The following is a 21,139-nucleotide window of genomic DNA, read 5'->3' as shown; positions in this document are numbered from 1 at the left end:
TCCTCTTCCACATTGTGGTGTTTGTAATTGCAAAACTATTTCCATGGCAAAAAGCAGACAACTTTTGGGTCCAAGGTTATTATAGTTGTGATTTTCTATTTGTTTTCAGATTTTTATTTGATATTCAGTTTCAGTTCGTTTTCAGACTTGATTCACTAGTGTCTATTCAGTTTCAGTTAAAACATTTTTTTATTTAGTTTCAGTTTTTTGTTTTAAGTGTTAGGGACAGAATGTAGGGAGGCATAGGAGGCTAGGAACGATTTACACTACAATGATCTACACCTGCTCGTCGAACATTCATTCCAAAATCATGGGCATTAATATGGAGTTGGTCCCCCCTTTGCAGCTATAACAGCCTCCACTCTTCTGGGAAGTCTTTCCACTAGATGTTGGAACATTGCTGCGGAGACATGCTTCCATTCAACCACAAGAGCATTAGTGAGGTCAGGCACTGATGTTGGGCGATTAAGCTTGGCTTGCAGATGGCGTTCCATTCATCCCAAAAGTGTTCGATAGGGTTGAGGTCAGGGCTCTGTGCAGGCCAGTCAAGTTCTTCCACACCGATCAACAAACCATTTCTGTAAGGACCTCACTTTGTGCACAGGGGCATTGTCATGCTGAAACAGGAAACATCCTTCCCCAAACTGTTTCCACAAAGTTGGAAGCACAGAATTGTCTAGAATGTCACTGTATGCTGTAGCATTAAGATTTGCCTTCACTGGAACTAAGGGGTCTAGCCCAAAACATGAAAAACAGCCCCAGACCATTATTCCTCCTCCACCAAACTTTACAGTTGGCACTATGCAGTCGGGCAGCTCGCGTTCTCCTGGCATGCGCTAAACCCAGATTTGTCCTTCGGAATGCCAGATGATGATTCATCCCTCCAGAGAAGGAGTTTTCACTGCTCCAGAACTCAATGGCGGCGAGCTTTACACCACTCCAGCCGACACATGCGCATGGTGATCTTAGGCTTGTGTGCGGCTGCTTGGCCTTGGAAACCCCTTTCATGAAGCTCCAGACGAACAGATATTGTGCTGAAGTTGCTTCCAGAGGCAGTTTGGAACGTGGTAGGGAGTGTTGCAACCGAGGACAGACGATTTTTAAAACGCTACACGCTTAACCACTCGGCGGTCTCGTTCTGTGAGCTTGTGTGGCCTAACACTTTGCAGATGAGCCATTGTTGGTTGCTCTTAGACGATTCCACTTCACAATAACAGCAATTACAGTTGACTGGTGCACGAACTGACTTGTTGGAAAGGTGGCATCCTATGACGGTGCCACATTGAAAGTCAGAGTCCTTCAGTACAGGCCATTCTACTGCCAATGTTTGTCTATGGAGATTGCATGGGTGTGTGCCAGATTTTACACACCTGTCAGTAACAGGTGTGGTTGAAATAGCCAAAGCAACTAATTTGAAGGGGTGTCCAGATACTTTTGGCCATGTAGTGTATGAGTTGTAGGTTTACAGCAGTGGTACCCAAGTACTATTTTAGATGGTCGAGACGCACAAATTTCCTAGGTGGCAAAGGTCCGGATGGATATATAGTCAGTCATTGGGGCGGCAGGTAGCCTAGTGGTTAGTGTTGGGCCAGTAACCCAAAGGTTGCTAGATCAAATCCCCGAGCAGACAAGCTAAGAATCTGTTGTTCTGGTCCTGAACAAAGCAGTCAACCCACTGTTCCTAGGCAGTCATTGTAAATATTTTTTTTTTTTTAACTGACTTGCCTAGTTAAATAAAGATAAAAAAATGTTTTTTTAAATGATTGGCGTAGTAACAAACCCTCATCTCACAGCCCATGCGACACCACTTGTTGACGGAGAGAAATGTGCAGTTTAAAAGCACAATCTCTGCAATTTCACACATTATGTCATTGAGTGGAGAAAAGTTAGCAATTTTAGCACAAATCTCCTTAAATTCAAAAAATGTCCATGTCTTATGTGTTCATATGATACCAGGAGACTAATCCTGACTGAATTCCAAAAATAAAATAATAGCAGCCTCACCTCGTCGTTATCCTGAAATTCTTTGTGGGTGCGGTTCAGATGTGTTTTTCCCTTTTGTCTCTGTTCTACACACTCTGCCATCTTCTGACAGTACAATAAATGAGCTTCTGTCCTTTCCAGCAATAATCCCATACAGGGTTTTGCGTTTTCAAATCTAATCAAATTGTATGTTACATGCTCTGAATATAACTAGTGTAGAATTTCCTGTGAAAGGCTTACTTACGAGCACTTTCCCAACAACGCAGAGCTAAAAAGAACCCCCCAAAAATTTGCAAAAATAAAAAGGAAATAGTAACAATAAAATAACGAGACTCTACAGTCGTGGCCAAAAGTTGAGAATGACACATTCATTTTCACAAAGTCTGCTGCCTGTTTGTATGATGGCAATTTGCATATACTCCAGAATGTTATGAAGAGTGATCAGATGAAATGCAATTAATTGCAAAGTCTCTTTTTGCCATGCAAATGAACTGAATCCCCCTCAAAAATTCCACTGCATTTCAGCCCTGCCACAAAAGGACCAGCTGACATCATGTCAGCGATTCTCTTGTTAACACAGGTGTGAGTGTTGACGAGGACAAGGCTGGAGATCACTCTGTCATGTTGATTGAGTTCGAATAACAGACTAGAAGCTTCAAAAGGAGGGTGGTGCTTGGAATCATTGTTCTTCCTCTGTCAACCATGGTTACCTGCAAGGAAACACGTGCCGTCATCATTGCTTTGCACAAAAAGGACTTTGAGGATGGCCTGGTGTCAAGAAGGGCAGCAAAGAAGCCACTTCTCTTCAGGAAAAACATCAGGGTCAGACTGATATTCTGCAAAAGGTACATGGATTGGACTGCTGAGGACTGGGGTAAAGTCATTTTCTCTGATGAATCCACTTTCCGATTGTTTGGGGCATCCGGGAAAAAGCTTGTCCGGAGAAGACCAGGTAAGTGCTACCATCAGTCCTGTGTCATGCCAACAGTAAAGTATCCTGAGACCATTCATGTGTGGGGTTGCTTCTCAGCCAAGTGAATGGGCTCACTCACAATTTTGCCTAAGAACACAGCCATGAATAAAGAATGGTACCAACACATCCTCCGAGAGCAACTTCTTCCAACCATCTAGGAACAGTTTGGTGACGAACAATGTCAGTCATCAGTCAGGATGTGGCCCAGAAGTTAATTGACAGCATGCCAGTGCGGATTGCAGAGGTCTTGAAAAATAAGGGTCAACACTGCAAATATGGACTCTTTGCATCAACTTCATGTAATTGTCAATAAAATTGTCGGTACCGAGTCAATGTGCAGGGGTATGAGGTAATATGTACATTGCGGCAGGTAGCATAGAGGTTAAGAACGTTGGGCTAGTAACTGAAAAGTCGCTGGTTCGAATCCCTGAGCGGACTTGGTGGAAAAAAGAAAAAAATAAATAAATAAATATTATTATTATTATTATTAAGTCGATGTGCCCTTGGGCAAGGCACTAAACCCTATCTGCTTCTGTAAGTCGCTCTGCATAAGAGCTTCTGCTAAATGACTCAAATGTCAAATGTAGGTATGGGTGAAAGTGACTAAGCAATCAGGATAGATAAACAGAGTAGCAGGGGCCTATGTGAAGTGTGACCGTGTGTGGCGTCAATTATGCATGTGTGTGTTTAGTGTGTACACTGAATATACCAAACATTAGGAACACCTTTCTAATATGGAGTTGCACCCCCTTTCCAGGTTCCCCACAGTTGTCAAGTTGGCTGGATGTCCTTTGGGTGGTGGACCATTCTTGATACAGCGTGGAAAACCCAGCAGCATTGCAGTTCTTGACACAAACGTGGGCTCCTTGCAGCTACTACCATAACCCGTTCAAAAGGCATTTACAGTGCCTTGCGAAAGTATTCGGCCCCCTTGAACTTTGCGACCTTTCGCCACATTTCAGCCTTCAAACATAAAGATATAAAACTGTATTTTTTTGTGAAGAATCAACAACAAGTGGGACACAATCATGAAGTGGAACGACATTTATTGGCTATTTCAAACTTTTTTAACAAATCAAAAACTGAAAAATTGGGCGTGCAAAATTATTCAGCCCCCTTAAGTTAATACTTTGTAGTGCCACCTTTTGCTGCGATTACAGCTGTAAGTCGCTTGGGGTATGTCTCTATCAGTTTTGCACATCGAGAGACTGACATTTTTTCCCATTCCTCCTTGCAAAACAGCTCGAGCTCAGTGAGGTTGGATGGAGAGCATTTGTGAACAGCAGTTTTCAGTTCTTTCCACAGATTCTCGGTTGGATTCAGGTCTGGAATTTGACTTGGCCATTCCATTGTAGATTTTGCTTTATGTTTTGGATCATTGTCTTGTTGGAAGACAAATCTCCGTCCCAGTCTCAGGTCTTTTGCAGACTCCATCAGGTTTTCTTCCAGAATGGTCCTGTATTTGGCTCCATCCATCTTCCCATCAATTTTAACCATCTTCCCTGTCCCTGCTGAAGAAAAGCAGGCCCAAACCATGATGCTGCCACCACCATGTTTGACAGTGGGGATGGTGTGTTCAGGGTGATGAGCTGTGTTGCTTTTACGCCAAACATAACGTTTTGCATTGTTGCCAAAAAGTTCCATTTTGGTTTCATCTGACCAGAGCACCTTCTTCCACATGTTTGGTGTGTCTCCCAGGTGGCTTGTGGCAAACTTTAAACAACACTTTTTATGGATATCTTTAAGAAATTACTTTCTTCTTGCCACTCTTCCATAAAGGCCAGATTTGTGCAATATACGACTGATTGTTGTCCTATGGACAGAGTCTCCCACCTCAGCTGTAGATCATCCAGAGTGATCATGGGCCTCTTGGCTGCATCTCTGATCAGTCTTCTCCTTGTATGAGCTGAAAGTTTAGAGGGACGGCCAGGTCTTGGTAGATTTGCAGTGGTCTGATACTCCTTCCATTTCAATATTATCGATTGCACAGTGCTCCTTGGGATGTTTAAAGCTTGGGAAATCTTTTTGTATCCAAATCCGGCTTTAAACTTCTTCACAACAGTATCTCGGACCTGCCTGGTGTGTTCCTTGTTCTTCATGATGCTCTCTGCGCTTTTAACGGACCTCTGAGACTATCACAGTGCAGGTGCATTTATACGGAGACTTGATTACACACAGGTGGATTGTATTTTTCATCATTAGTCATTTAGGTCAACATTGGATCATTCAGAGATCCTCACTGAACTTCTGGAGAGAGTTTGCTGCACTGAAAGTAAAGGGGCTGAATAATTTTGCACGCCCAATTTTTCAGTTTTTGATTTGTTAAAAAAGTTTGAAATATCCAATAAATGTCGTTCCACTTCATGATTGTGTCCCACTTGTTGATTCTTCACAAAAAAATACAGTTTTATATCTTTATGTTTGAAGCCGGAAATGTGGCAAAAGGTTGCAAAGTTCAAGGGGGCCGAATACTTTCGCAAGGCACTGTAAATATTTTGTCTTGTCCATTCACCGCCTGAATGGCACACATACACAATCCTTGTCTCAAGGTTTAAAAATCCTTCTTTAACCCATCTCCTCTTCATCTACACTGATTTAACAAGTGACATCAATAAGGGATCATAGCTTTCACCTGGTCAGTCCGTCATGGAAATAGAAGATTTGTTTTGTATACTCAGTGTAAGGTCCCACAGTTGACCGTGCATGTCAGAGCAGAAACTGTACCATGAAGTCCAAGGAACTGTCCGTAGATCTCCGAGAGAGAATCGTGATGAGGTATATTTGGGGAAGGGGTAAAATAAATGAATAAAATACTATTTCTAGAGTGTTGAAAGTTTCCAACACCACAGTGGTCTCCATCGTTTGGGAAATTGAAAAGAATATGGAACTACTCAGACTCTGGTCGGACGGCCAGCTCTATGCAAAATGAGTAACCAGGCAAGAAGAACCTTGGTCAGGGAGGTGACCAAGAACCCAATGACCATTCTGACAGAACTACAGAGTTCCTTGGATGAGATGGGAGAACCAGCCAGAAGGACAGTCTCTACAGCACTTCACCAATCTGGGCTTTATGGGAAAGTGGCCAGATGGAAACCACTCCTGTGAAAAAGGCACATGACAGCATGCCTAGAATTTGTAAAAAGGCACATGAAAGACTGAAATAATGAGGCAAAAGATTGTGTGGTCTGATGAGAAACATTCTACTATTTGGCCTGAATGCAAAGTGCTATGTCTGGAGAAAACCAGGCACAGCTCATCACCTGTCTAACACCCTCTCTACCGTGAAGAATGGTGGTGGCAGCGTCCTGCTATGGGGATGCTATTTAGCAGCAGGGACTGGGAGACTGGTAAGGATAGAGGAAACAATGAATGGTGCCAAATACAGGCAAATCCTTGATGAGAACCAGAGTGCAAGCGACCTTAGACTGGGGGGAAAGATTTACATTCCAACAGGACAATGACCCCAAGCATACAGCTAAAGCAACACTGAATTGGCATAAAACATTTTACAACCAAGTAAAGGAATTACAAAAGACAGAAATAGCGATAAAATGAATAACTTACCTCTGAAGATCTTCATATGGTTGCAGTCACAAGTCCCAGCTACACAATAAATGTTCCTTTTGTTCGATAAAGTCCCTCTTTATATCCCAAAAACTCTGTTTTGTTCAAGCATTGTGTTCAGTAATACACTGGCTCCAAGCAGGTCAAAACGTGCAGACGAATACATCCTAATAGTACCGGTAAAGTTCGTCGAAAGATATCAAACAATGTTTAGAATTAATCCTCAGGTTGTCAATTGTCTAAATAATTAATAATATTTCAACCGGACAATAGCGTATTCAATAGAAAGGAAAAAAAACGGTGCGAATATCGGTCATGCGCACAAACCAGCTCTGCATTCTTCCTCAGTCCACTGACAAAGGTCTCATTCTTCATTTTTCAGAAAACAAGCCTGAAACAAATGTCTAAAGACTGTTGACATCTAGCGGAAGCCATAGGAATGGCAATCTGGGTCCTAACCCATTAGATACTCTATAGGCATTCAATTGAAAATACCCAGATCAAAAAATCTCACTTCCTGGATGAATTTTCCTCAGGTTTTCACCTGCCATATCAGTTCTGTTACACTCAGACAATATTTTAACAGTTTTAGAAATGTTAGTGTTTTCTATCGTAATTTAGCAATTATATGCATATCCTAGCTTCTGGGCCTGAAGAAACAAGCAGTTTACTTTGGGCACGCTTCTCATCCAGACGTCGAAATACTGCCCCCAAGCCATAAGAAGTTAAAAACTGTTCCCCGGTAGGCCGTCATTGGAAATAAGAATTTGTTCATAACTGACTTGCCTAGTTAAATAAAGGTTAAATATAAAATAAACATTAAAAAAAATGTTTTTAAGATTGGGGAGTGGCAGTGAACAGCATCTAATTTAACAGAGCTTGAGAAAATCTGAAAGGAAGATGTGCAAAGCTGACACAGACATACACAAGACGTATTGTGTGTAGATGGGAATATTTAATCAATCTTGAATTCTGGCTGTAACAACAAAATCTGGAATAAGTCAAGGGGTATTTTCTGATGGCATTGTAGCTGTTACCATCTGGCTAGTACTGTATCAACAAGGGTTTCTACAAAATAGCAACATTAGCACAGATAGCTTGAAATCTAGGCCATAAGCAATACGCACAGATATGCATTGCCAAACAACACTAGTGACACCTTCTGGCTTGGAGTATTTTAACAAGTTGATTGGCTGACTACTTCTAAGGTCTTTGCTGTGTGAACACAAAAGAGATTGAACAGTGTCGGCAGTCAGAGGTGCTAAGTACTGTCAGCAGGCAAACGTTTGACAATCCTACCAGTGCGTCTGAGCTTTAATTTCTTGGCCTCCTACTCAATGACTCAGTCTCTAAAATCTTCCCTCTTCAACAGTCTCAATGCACAAAAAAAACAAAAAAACTGCTTAGTTTAACAAATCTGAGTAAAAAAATGAATAGAAAGTCCCTTCATATCTACTCTAACTACCAACAACAATCATAAAACAGGTGCAAGTCTTGGTAAGGTAAACACTTTTCCCCCATGATTAATAACAGGTTTGTCTGTGGAAGACAGAATGTGTGTATGGATGGTAAACACTAGTGACCCTGAGGGGATACATTCCCAGAAATGCTCCCATTTTAGAAAATTGTGTTGAGGAGACCGAACAAATATCAAAATGTCAAGTAGTGTGTTTTTTTCTAGAGACTAACTAGGAATGTCTGGATACTTTGTATTTGCAGGAATAGTCTAATACTTGAAAAACATCGACTGCCTCATAAATCAACTGCTGAGCGCACTACAGAGGCTCTGGTAAGTGGCTCCGTCTAGGAAAAAGATAAACCTACACGAGAGAGTCAAGGGCAGGATTAGAGCAAGACAATGACACACCCGGGAGAATAAGATGTACAGAGAACAGGAGATCAATCGGAGTGGAAAAAAATGATGGCAACCAACAGTCTTGATGAAAGTGGTGTTTGAGGACAGGTGTGTTGAAAAGACTAAAAAGGCACAAAGCCCAAACAAGATTTTGAAATCGCTCACTGGAAAAAGTGGTGGCGGAACATAAGCATCTAAACACTGGAGGGGATGGAAGATTTCCTCAAAAAGGTCTGCATGTTCCTGACTGATTTGTAAATCGCAGCGATAACCCTTCCAGCCTCTACAGCCCACACCCCCCCCCCCCCCCAGATAACATGTGACCTGTTACAGAAAGCTGGGCATATGACAGACATCACGAGAGGCATTTCATTTGAAAAAATGCATTCTTGAACATGTGAACTGTCATGTCCCTTAATAAAACATTTATGTAATCTGTAAATCCAAATAAAAATGTTAAATTACGAGCCTAGTTGGTTTAGAAACGAAAAAGACAGGAACCTTCCCGCTACCTTCTGTCTATTACATAAGCTGCTCAGAATCTTTGCTACCATGAGTTTTTGAAAGATATAGCCATAGAGAATTGCAAAAGTGTTGCTCCTGCTCTCAGCAACATTGCTGCCCTAAATTTCACAGGTGGTATTGACAAAGACTAGTTGGAAAAAGTTGTGATGGAGGACGATCATGCCATGCTGACTCTGAAAAAGGAATCCCTGACTTAAGTAAAAACATTTTAATTTAACCCGACATTGTAGAGTCTTCTGATGACAGTGATGGGGACAGTGTTGTCACGGAAGAAGTTGAGAGTTTTGAAATCAGTGGAATGCCCGCTGGAAGCGGAGTATGAAAACATTCTGAAGTTTGATTGAAAATGCAGAGGCAATCGAAAACAGAAGGCTGTTGTATGAAACACCCGTCGTCAGATTACATCTTCAAACTAAAAGCAACCATGTCAGTGAAGCATTCATCCATGTATACCTGTAAGAGTCAAGCTACATTTTCAGAAATTATACATTTGTAATTTTATCATTGCAAGTTAAAGCATACTACCTAGCTAATGTTTAGCTGGCTGGCTTGCCAACTAAGTGTATGATCTTTGTAAACAAATTTAAAAAAAACTGTCAACTGCGTTTCTTTTCAGCAAACTTAACGTGTAAATATTTGTATAAACATAACAAGATTCAACAAGACAAACTGAACAAGTTCCACAGACATGTGACTAAGACAAATGGAATAATGTGTCCTTGAACAAAGGGGGAGTCAAAATCAAAGGTAACAGTCAGTATCTGGTGTGGCCACCAGCTGCATTAAGTACTGCAGTGCATCTCCTCATGTGCTGCACCAGATTTGCCAGTTCTTGCTGTGAAATGTTACCTCACTCTTCCACCAAGGCACCTGCAAGTTCCCGGACATTTCTGGGGGGAATGGCCCTAGACCTCACCCTCCAATCCAACAGGTCCCAGACATACTCAATGGGTTTTAGATTTGGGCTCTTCGCTGGCTATGGCTGAACACTGAAATCACACACAGAACGAGCAGTATGGCTGGTGGCATTGTCAAGCTGGAGGGTCATGTCAGGATGAGAATGCAGGAAGGGTACCGCATGAGGGAGGAGGATGTCTTCCCTGTAACGCACAGCGTTGAGATTGCCTGCAATACGACAAGCTCGGTCCGATGATGCTGTGACACACCGCCCCAGACCATGATGGACCCTCCACCTCCAAATCGATCCCGCTCAAGAGTACAGGCCTCGGTGTAATGCTCATTGCTTCGACGATAAACCCGAATCCGACCATTCACCCCTGGTGAGACAAAACCACGACTCGTCAGTGACGAGCACTTTTTGCCAGTCCTGTCTGGTCCTGCGACAATGGGTTTGTGCCCATAGGCGACGTTGTTGCCGGTGATGTCTGGTGAAGAACTGTCTTACAACAGGCCTACAAGCCCTCAGTCCAGCCTCTCTCAGCCTATTGCAGACAGTCTGAGCACTGATGGAGGGATTGTGCATTCCTGGTGTAACTCAGGCAGTTGTTGCCATCCTGTACCTTCGGATGTACCAATCCTGTGCAGGTGTTGTTACACGTGGTACAGTGCATTGCGAAAGTATTCAGCCCCCTTGAACTTTGCGACCTTTTGCCACATTTCAGGCTTCAAACATAAAGATATAAAACTGTATTTTTTTGTGAAGAATCAACAACAAGTGGGACACAATCATCAAGTGGAACGACATTTATTGGATATTTCAAACTTTTTTAACAAATTAAAAACTGAAAAATTGGGTGTGCAAAATTATTCAGCCCCTTTACTTTCAGTGCAGCAAACTCTCCAGAAGTTCAGTGAGGATCTCTGAATGATCCAATGTTGACCTAAATGACTAATGATGATAAATACAATCCACCTGTGTGTAATCAAGTCTCCGTATAAATGCACCTGCACTGTGATAGTCTCAGAGGTCCGTTAAAAGCGCAGAGAGCATCATGAAGAACAAGGAACACACCAGGCAGGTCCGAGATACTGTTGTGAAGAAGTTTAAAGCCGGATTTGGATACAAAAAGATTTCCCAAGCTTTAAACATCCCAAGGAGCACTGTGCAAGCGATAATATTGAAATGGAAGGAGTATCAGACCACTGCAAATCTACCAAGACCTGGCCGTCCCTCTAAACTTTCAGCTCATACAAGGAGAAGACTGATCAGAGATGCAGCCAAGAGGCCCATGATCACTCTGGATGAACTGCAGAGATCTACAGCTGAGGTGGGAGACTCTGTCCATAGGACAACAATCAGTCGTATATTGCACAAATCTGGCCTTTATGGAAGAGTGGCAAGAAGAAAGCCATTTCTTAAAGATATCCATAAAAAGTGTTGTTTAAAGTTTGCCACAAGCCACCTGGGAGACACACCAAACATGTGGAAGAAGGTGCTCTGGTCAGATGAAACCAAAATTGAACTTTTTGGCAACAATGCAAAACGTTATGTTTGGCGTAAATGCAACACAGCTGAACACACCATCCCCACTGTCAAACATGGTGGTGGCAGCATCATGGTTTGGGCCTGCTTTTCTTCAGCAGGGACAGGGAAGATGGTTAAAATTGATGGGAAGATGGATGGAGCCAAATACAGGACCATTTTGGAAGAAAACCTGATGGAGTCTGCAAAAGACCTGAGACTGGGACGGAGATTTGTCTTCCAACAAGACAATGATCCAAAACATAAAGCAAAATCTACAATGGAATGGTTAAAAAATAAACATATCCAGGTGTTAGAATGGCCAAGTCAAAGTCCAGACCTGAATCCAATCGAGAATCTGTGGAAAGAACTGAAAACTGCTGTTCACAAATGCTCTCCATCCAACCTCACTGAGCTCGAGCTGTTTTGCAAGGAGGAATGGGAAAAAATTTCAGTCTCTCGATGTGCAAAACTGATAGAGACATACCCCAAGCGACTTACAGCTGTAATCGCAGCAAAAGGTGGCGCTACAAAGTATTCACTTAAGGGGGCTGAATAATTTTGCACGCCCAATTTTTCAGTTTTTGATTTGTTAAAAAAGTTTGAAATATCCAATAAATGTCATTCCACTTCATGATTGTGTCCCACTTGTTGTTGATTCTTCACAAAAAAATACAGTTTTATATCTTTCTGTTTGAAGCCTGAAATGTGGCAAAAGGTCGCAAAGTTCAAGGGGGCCGAATTCTTTCGCAAGGCACTGTATGCCACTGCGAGGACGATCAACTGTCCGTACTGTCTCCCTGTAGCGCTCTCTTAGGCGTCCCATTGCAATTTATTGCCCTGGTCACATCTGCAGTCCTCATGCCTCCTTGCAGCATGCCTAAGACACGTTCACGCAGATGAGCAGGACCCTGGGCATCTTACTTTTGGTGTTTTTCCAGAGTCAGTAGAAAGACCTCTTTAGTGTCCAAAGTTTTCATAACTATGATCTTAATTGCCTACCGTCTGTAAGCCGTTAAGTGTTCTAACGAATGTTCCACAGGTGCATGTTCATTAATTGTTTATGGTTCATTGAACATGCATGGGAAACAGTGTTTAAACCATTTACAATGAAGATCTGTAAAGTTATTTGGATTTTTACGAATTTTCTTTGATTAATTATCTTCGTCCTGAAAAAGGGACGTTTCTTTTTTTGCTGAGTTTAGTAATATTAATCAAATCTCAGAAAGCCGTTTGCATTGCTAGTTATAGCCTGATGATTATATAACCCATCAATTTAGCCAGGTGTCTAGGGGTGATTACGGCCATCTATTGTATTTCATGAACATGTGAACAGGTATAGACAGTAGAGAATCATCCACTTAGCTAGATGTGGCTTGTGGGTGGTTAGAGCCGCTCCTTCACATGACCCATCAATTTAGACAAGTGTGTCTGGGTAAGCCTAGTCTAATAATGCTAAAATATATGTATCTATAATTTGTCTTTCAGCAATAGCAGAACACAGTCATACAAGGAGAACAGTCTAATGCCTCCCATCAAAAAGAGAGCCGGACCAAGCATAGGTTACACCTGAAGCATGAAGACTTGCAACAAGTTGTGAACTTCATCAATAATTGTGCAGAGGATAACGCAATAGTATTACCAGGACGCCACCCGGGACAAAACGTTTGGTGGAAAGCTGCTGCCATCTCATGTGACAAACGCAGCGGTGTGGTGTCTCTATAAGGAATCCATGACAACACTTGGTATGTAAAGCATAAACATTTTGATTATTTAATTCACCACCAACATGATTTACACAACTTTTACTGATCTTACATTATTTTGTAAAGTGTATTTTTACCTGGAGTTTTTCCTTATTGTAGACTACTTTCACCACTTTTAGTCTTAATCTTTGGTTGTTTACTACACTACCTCACTCTGTTTAGCACATGGCTTCACATGTGAATCCTTAAAGAGAATGGGCGGGGCTAAGGCTTAAGAGGGTGTGAACAAAGAAGTGCAAAAACTGAACTAAAACATTTCTCAAAAGTGGGATTACAAGTTTATCAACTTTCCAAGCAGCATTACTTTCCCATTGTTCCTCCAATTGCAGCGTGTGATATACCATGTTGAAGCTCTGAGTTTTTTCCAGTGTAACATTTTTTTGGGGAACATAAGACCGAAAAGAGATGGGGCTCATAAAAATATAATTAAAAAGGCCTAATAGTTGCCGCAGGTGCTACGCGCAGGGTGGACGTACACAAACACAATATAACAAAGTGCATTCCCTCCATAGATGTGCAATTGACGATAAGCCACTCAAGTTATGTTTTTCTTCTCAATGGGATGAAGGCGGCCCCAGAATAGAACACCCTGGAGATGTCTAGCCTATATGGCGTCCTGTTTGCATTTTAGTTCATAAATAGCAGGAACACGCTGTTAAAGTGAAATTAGCCGTTTTTTATACGGTACGTATTCTAGTTAACTCATTGCTTGACGTATAGAATGAGAGAGGGAAGGAAGGAAGGAGGAAAGGCAAAAGGAAGAAAGGGCGGGAGGGAAGGCAAAAGGAAGAAAGGGAGGGAGGGAAGGAGGAAAGGCAAAAGAAAGAAAGGGAGGGAGGGAAGGCAAAAGGAAGAAAGGGAGGGAGGGAAGGAGGAAAGGCAAAAGGAAGAAAGGGCGGGAGGGAAGGCAAAAGGAAGAAAGGGAGGGAGGGAAGGAGGAAAGGCAAAAGGAAGAAAGGGAGGGAGGGAAGGCAAAAAGAAGAAAGGGAGGGAGGGAAGGCAAAAGGAAGAAAGGGAGGGAGGGAAGGCAAAAGGAAGAAAGGGAGGGAGGGAGGGAAGGAGGAAAGGCAAAAGGAAGAAAGGGAGAGAAGGGCAAGCAAGTGAGAGCGTTCACATCTGCAGACCATACGCAGTCATAAGGCCCCCCTATGCAAATGAAAACAAACACGCTTCACCCTGCACCCAGCCACAAGCAGCCAGCCGAGACAGTCAGTCCAAGTTGGACAGGGTAACAGCAAACCAGAGAGAAGCAGGGAGAGGGACGCTGCCTCCCTGTCCAAAAACAACCCCCATACCCCGTCCCAGTAGCCCTACTCCTTGTGTGTTCTGAAGGTCTGGAGGGCACAGCTACACCGTAGGTGTACTGTAAGCGATAGGTGTTGGGCTTTTTTTTTTTCAACCTTTATTTAACTAGGCAAGTCAGATAAGTACAAATTCTTATTTTCAATGACGGCCTAGGAAGTGGGATAACTGCCTTGTTCAGGGGCAGAACAACAGATTTTTACCTTGTCAGCTTGGGGATTCGATCTTGCAACCTTTCAGTTACAAGTCCAACGCTCTAACCACTAGGATACCTGCCGCCCCAACGGGCTCAGGAGCGCTTCCAACGGGCTCAGGAGCGCTTCCAACGGGCTCAGGAGCGCTTCCAACGGGCTCAGGAGCGCTTCCAAAGAAGCAATTAAACTGGCCTTAAGACTAGTTGAGTATCTGGAGCATCAGCAATTGTGGGTTCAATTACAGGCTCAAAATGGCCAGAAACAAGTACCTTTCTTCTGAAACTCGTCAGTCTATTCTTGTTCTGAGAAATGAAGGCTATTTCATGCAAGAAATTGTCAAGAAACTGAAGAACTGGTACAACGCTGTGTACTACTCCCTTCACAGAACAGTGCAAACTGCGCAAAAGGGGAGCCAACTCCATTTAATGCCCAAGATTTCAGAGTGAGATGTTCAACGAGCAAGTGTCCAAACACTTTTTTTATGTAGTGTTTTCAACACCTTTCATTTTAATTCATTCACTTTACTAAATGTTTTACTGCAACGTCAAACTTCCTGACTTCTCATGGGACGTCTCTAAATAACAGTTCACTGAATAACATCGTTGCAAATTATTATGGCATTTCCAAATCCCTCTGGGCAATAAAGGTTACGACTCTTCAACCTCTGATGTCTTTTAGTAACAAGGTTTCAGTCAGTTACTCATCCAAACACTTCCGCCATGAGAAAGGGGAAGGGGACTGCCATGACAGGGGAGTCACTTTAATTAGCATTACTACCTCCCACCCACCTTAAAGAAGCAACGAGAAACCTTCCCTTTCAAAGCTGGTGAGAGATAGGCATCATGAAAGGGCCTCACATTCCTTTCACCTGTCAGCGGCCACGCCACACAAAGGACATCAAAGCTCCCACAGCGCAACGCTTCAAAGTTAAATATAAAGGCAGGAGGGCGCTGTGTGTAGGGATCAGTATACCAGGAGTCCAAAAACATGATATTTCTAAAGCTCGTGGTCTTTGTACAGTTGCTCATGCTCTGGTATTAGAGGTGAAAATGCGAGGGGTTAAAAACATGACAGCATAATGAAGCTTGCTAGCCGCAGTCCCTGAAGACATAACGTGTGTGTGTGTGTGTGATATATACACACACATACGTGCATACATACATACATACGTATGTATTTCCACAGCAATAGTTTAGGCCACTTATTATGCAGTTACTTCGGTAGCAATGAAGCTACGCTAATAGTCAGTCAACAGGATTTACTTGTCTTCTGATGAGGTTTTCCAAAATAACTACAAAGCAGATACAGTTAAACAGTTTCCAGTCAACAGATATGACTGCCTACACTGTTACCATGGTAACTGGTTGTTTACTGAGAATATATCATGTTAAGCATCTTCATGACTCATTTCCCCCAAATCACCCATAGGAAAATACTGTCTCTACTCAGGTGAATTGAACGTAAATACCTGATATTAGTTGAATGTCTGGTTGAACATCTAAATGTCATTCCTTTTTATTTACCCGTCAAAGAAAAAACATCCAAAGTTAACAAGCTGAGAAACTGGTTGCGGCAATAACTGGAATGTGTGCATGCGCGCGCGTGCGTGTGTAAAATACTAATCCATCTCTAGGAGCGAACAGAGAATCTAGGATCATTTTTCATCAGCAGGAATTCACAATGATGGGCCTCATTTGTCAAGTGACAAAACACTTAAAAAGACACTTCAAACCTCGATACACTTACTACATACGAACGTATTGAAGTGGACTCGCTGGCAACACGGTGTACAACTGCGGCGTTCCCGGTCTGTGTGTGTCAGTAGAATAAAAGTAAAAGTTACAAGTAAAACATCTCAGCAGTCAGCACCAATTTAAAACGCTTCAATACCTTCGCTAAAAATACTTTAAAGTATTCACTTAAAAGCAAATTATCTTGGGTAACTAGTGTAATATTGTTGTCTCTACCTTCTTTCCCTTTGTGCCGTTGTCTGTGCCCAATAATGTGGGTACCATGTTTTGTGCTGCTACCATGTTGTGCTGCTACCATGTGGTGTTGCTACCATGCTATGCTGTTGTCTTAAGTCTCTCATCGTGGTGTGTGTTTTGTCCTATATTTTTAAAATCGCAACCCCTGTCCCCGCAGGAGGCCTTTTGCCTTTTGGAAGGCTGTCATTGTAAATAAGAATCTGTTCTTAACTGACTTGCTTAGTTAAATAAATAAAATAATGCCTCACGTTGTTCTCAGAGCCCTATTATGGTTGTCAGTGATTTACGCAGTTTCAATAAAAAAGTCCAGCTTCTAAAATTCAGACATTTGCGTAGTTAATTACAATGAGCTCCATGGGGAAAAGTTAACCCGAAATAGTGAGCTGGTGTGACTATGAATTCAGTGAAATAGTGAGTTGGTGTGACTAGGAGTTCAGTGCATGCGCACCATCACAGCTAAAACGCTGTCATGGAAAAGAGCTGGTACTTTTGAACAGCAATTTACTTCATGAGAAAAATTATTCCTTCCCCTGCAGATCAAAGGCTGATCTGTCAGGAGCCAGAGGCCAGATCAATGATCTCCATCCGCCATTTCCACTGTCCCGCTACTTACCAGCTGATTAGTCCAGACAAATCTGCCCAATTCAAAGGGCTAAGGGGCTATCAAGCAGCCAACTATTTCTCTCTTTCTCACTTACTAGTACCCCCCCTCACTCTAACCCTTATTTTACCCCCTCTTCTCTCCCTCCTCCTAACCCCTCTCTCACTCCCTCCATCTCTCCAGAAGCTTGTATTTTGAAAAATGTCACCCAGTAAAAATTCCTGCTGGCCACTGGTCCCTGAAAGTCACACAGCTGTGCTGGATAGGAAGTCGGTTCCCAAGACCCTGGCTTGCCAGATTTGTAAGAAGAATCCCTGTAGAAAATTAGCAGGAAGCCCACTATATGGAGAAACTCAACCCAGCCAAGATTGAAGTTTAAAGACAGGCACCGTTTTTGCTCCATCGGGAATGTCCTTGAATTGAGCATACCCTACCCTGACTGCGGTGGAGTGACTACAGACAAGCGAGAGTGCTTGTGCAAGCTCTTTCAGTGATAACAGATTGTGTCCTCTCTCAGAGTCATTAAAATGTCTGCCATCCTTCCTGTCAGAGATAAGGAAAGACCCATTCAGTCACCCAGCCATAGATTAAGAGGGCAATTCACCGGCTGTCACTCAAGCATGGAAGTCAGTGGCTTGTCAAAAGGTCCTTAAAATGGCAAAAAAAATTATGTCATGGCAGAATGAAAAGCAGAGAGAAACACAAATTCATAAAGTTTTTTTCTATATAACCACAATTTAAAGTGATTTCCATATTCATGATAAAATGGGAAAGCATTGTGAGAATTCACAACCACATCTATTAAATGTCACAGGACGAGCAAGTGACTGCGACAGAAGACAGTCTGTTTACGACCAAAATGGCATTAACAAAAAAGAAACTAGTCACTCTGTGCCACAGAAAGCACGTAAACTAGCCAAAACATCCAGTGGGATTCATGCGTATGTGGTCGCCTCAATGTTATGAAGCAATGGAAGACCTAGAAAGGAGGTGGGGCTGGACAATATGCAGAATAAATAATGATCATCTTTCAGAGCAGTGGAAATGCACACAAGCTCATAGTAACATGACCAACTAACTGTGTGTGATGGATTTCTTAGTGGTCCCAATGAGCAAAGGTAACAACAGTCAGCCTTGACTTATGCCTCACCAGCTTCTCTCTGAAGACCATCTGTCTGAGCCACTTGAAGTCCAGCGGTTTGAAGGCAGAGAAGACGAAGAGCGAGTCCTTCTCGTATCGCTCAGGCTTCTGGATGGCCCCCTCGGGGTAGGTAATACGCATGGTGGTCTTGGTGCCCACGTCCTTGCCGAAACCAGTCACCGGAGCCTCGTTCAACCTGCGGTTGGAGAAGAAGCGCTATGTGGGCGAATAGAGTACCACAGTATGAGTCATAATACCCATAAAACCTAGCAATCAAACAAAAATCGTTTTTTCTACCATTCCTTTTTCCCATAGGGGATTTTAGAAACACTTAAAATAATGGCTGTGTTTCATGTAGGCTTACCCTGGCGTGACGTTTTGAGAACCATGTAAATCTCTCTAGGACAACATGACTTTTATCAATATATTTGCCTGTATTTATCCCCCAAAAATGAAATGCTAATTAGCTGCTAATGTGGCTATCATCAAGAACTACAAATGCCATGATGACCTGGACGAGACTGCCAAATCAAGGCAAAGGTAAGAATCTCTGGATTAACTATCTAATAGCTAAATTTAGTAATGAATAAGTCGGCTAAATTTCTTTAAATTGACAATTCCGTGAACTGTCTCTTGATAGTTTTAAATTGACACAATACCCATCAGCAAAGATGCCGTGCGGGAGCATAGTCTTGAATGTTGTCTACTTTGATGCTAATTAGCATTTTAGAATCTGAGCGTAAATAGAGCCAAATATATTAAAGTTACCTTGTCCGAGAGATTTACAAGGTTTTCAAAACATCACGCCAGGGTAAGCATACACAAAACACAACCCTGATTTGAAATGTTTCCAAAATTCCCTATGGGAAAAATGAATGGTGGAAAAACGATTGGAACCATTCCCTGTTTGACCGCAGGTTTTATGGGTATTATGACAGCTCCACTGTGGGGCTCTATACATTGTGTGTTGACATCATAACAAGACTGGGGACTTGAGAATTTAGTTTCACTCCCTCTCAAATATGACTATAATTTTTGCCAATCAAAACAATGAAATGGTCATTTAGCTTCTATTTAGTTTCTTTCTGATACTGGGCTTGCCAACAAATGCCCAGTACCCTTCATGGTGTACTGATAAAACAGTAGGTTTACACTCATATCAATCTAAGCCCTAACCTAAGTCAATCAACATTAACAAGCTTCAGAGTTCAGGAGGAATCGACAATAAGCAGGATGTAAATCACATCAAATTCAGTGTTTTTGGAATTTTAACGTTTGTGCTTTTCTTATAACTAATTTCTGTCTTCTATTCATGCACTGATCTAATAACCAATTTCTGTGTTCACGCAAGTGACTGACTGAACGAATCCTCACTCATCAGTATCTGCAATTTGTCAGGACTTGTTTTGAGAACGAAAGATCTCTGTTTCAAGGTCTTAGCTTAAAGAGAAGAAGCTTTATGAGGTTTTGGTCTGTCACATGTTATGAACCAGTATTGGTTGGTCACATGAATGAAACAAAATGGTAATGATTAATTAAGCTAAATCACAAATATAACTTATATTATGTACAGAAGTCTCATCCAGATCATCATGGCATAAGACAACTGCTGGGACTGCCCAAGCAGAGCTCCTGATTGATTGGGGCGGCAGGTAGCCTAGTGGTTAGAACATTGGGCCAGTAAACGAAAAGGTTACTGGATCGAATCGCTGAGCTGACAAGGTAAAAAATCTGTTGTTCTGGCCCTGAACAAGGCAGTTAGCCCACTGTTCCCCAGTAGGCCGTCATTGCCGGGGCGGCAGGGTAGCCTAGTGGTTAGAGCGTTGGACTAGTAACCGGAAGGTTGTGAGTTCAAACCCCCGAGCTGACAAGGTACAAATCTGTCGTTCTGCCCCTGAACAGGCAGTTAACCCACTGTTCCCAGGCCATCATTGAAAATAAGAATTTGTTCTTAACTGACTTGCCTGGTTAAATAAAGGTAAAAAAAAAAAAAAAAAAAAAAAAAAAATTGTAAATAAGAATTTGTTCTTAACGGACTTGCCTAGTTAAAAGATTAAATTAAATACATTGACGTGTGGTGCTTTGAGGTGCTGACAAACAATGATTGATTTAAGATTGACTTCAAGTGTCCCTGTGTAAGAATTTCAACAACAAGGACTTCATTATTTTTCCCCCCTGGAACTGGCATCGCGTTGCCCTTACATTAGTAAAGACTCACCTCACCACAATGTCGTAATCATCGATTCGGGAGCCCAGAGACTTATTAGCCAGGATACCACCATTGCCCACGATAATGCATCTTTTACAAATTAAACTGGAAGAGAAGAATGTCTGGCCAGTTAGAATGTTTGAAAAGAGAAAGAATGTGTGTAAGTGCTAGTATGTACAGTTGAAGTCAGAAGTTTACACACTTAGGTTGGAGTCATTAAAACTCATTTTTCAACCACTCCACAAATATCTTGTTAACAAACTATCGTTTTGGCAAGTCGGTTGGGACATCTACTTTATGCATGACACAAGTCATTTTTCAAACAATTGTTTACAGGCAGATTGTTTCACTTATAATTCACTATATCACAATCTCAGTGGGTCAGAAGTTTACATACACCAAGTTGACTGTGCCGTTAAACAGCTTGGAACATTCCAGAAAATTATGTCATGGCTTAAAAAGCTTCTGATAGGCTAATTGACATCATTTGAGTCAATTGGAGGTGTACCTGTGGATGTATTTCAAGGCCTACCTTCAAACTCAGTGACTCTTTGCTTGACATCATGGGAAATTCAAAATAAATCAGCAAAGACCTCAGGAAAAAAATGTACACCTC

General features: G+C 42.1%; 1 protein-coding gene across 7 annotated transcripts in view; it reads right to left on the bottom strand.

Annotated features, from left to right (window-relative positions):
- Window positions 1–21,139, bottom strand: part of LOC110508931 (CMP-N-acetylneuraminate-beta-1,4-galactoside alpha-2,3-sialyltransferase) — a 77,088-nt gene that overhangs the window by 11,790 nt on the left and 44,159 nt on the right. For all 7 annotated transcript variants that reach the window (XM_021589851.2, XM_021589848.2, XM_021589852.2 and 4 more), the window contains 2 exons: window positions 20,533–20,628; window positions 18,324–18,510 (listed from right to left, as the gene is read on the bottom strand). In XM_021589851.2, coding sequence (XP_021445526.1) covers window positions 18,324–18,510; window positions 20,533–20,628 — 283 coding nt within the window. The remainder of the gene's footprint in view (window positions 1–18,323; window positions 18,511–20,532; window positions 20,629–21,139) is intronic.

The sequence above is a fragment of the Oncorhynchus mykiss genome, chromosome 28, assembly GCF_013265735.2.
Source record: "Oncorhynchus mykiss isolate Arlee chromosome 28, USDA_OmykA_1.1, whole genome shotgun sequence".
Taxonomy (NCBI): Eukaryota; Metazoa; Chordata; class Actinopteri; order Salmoniformes; family Salmonidae; genus Oncorhynchus; species Oncorhynchus mykiss.
This window is presented reverse-complemented; position numbering and strand designations above follow the sequence as displayed.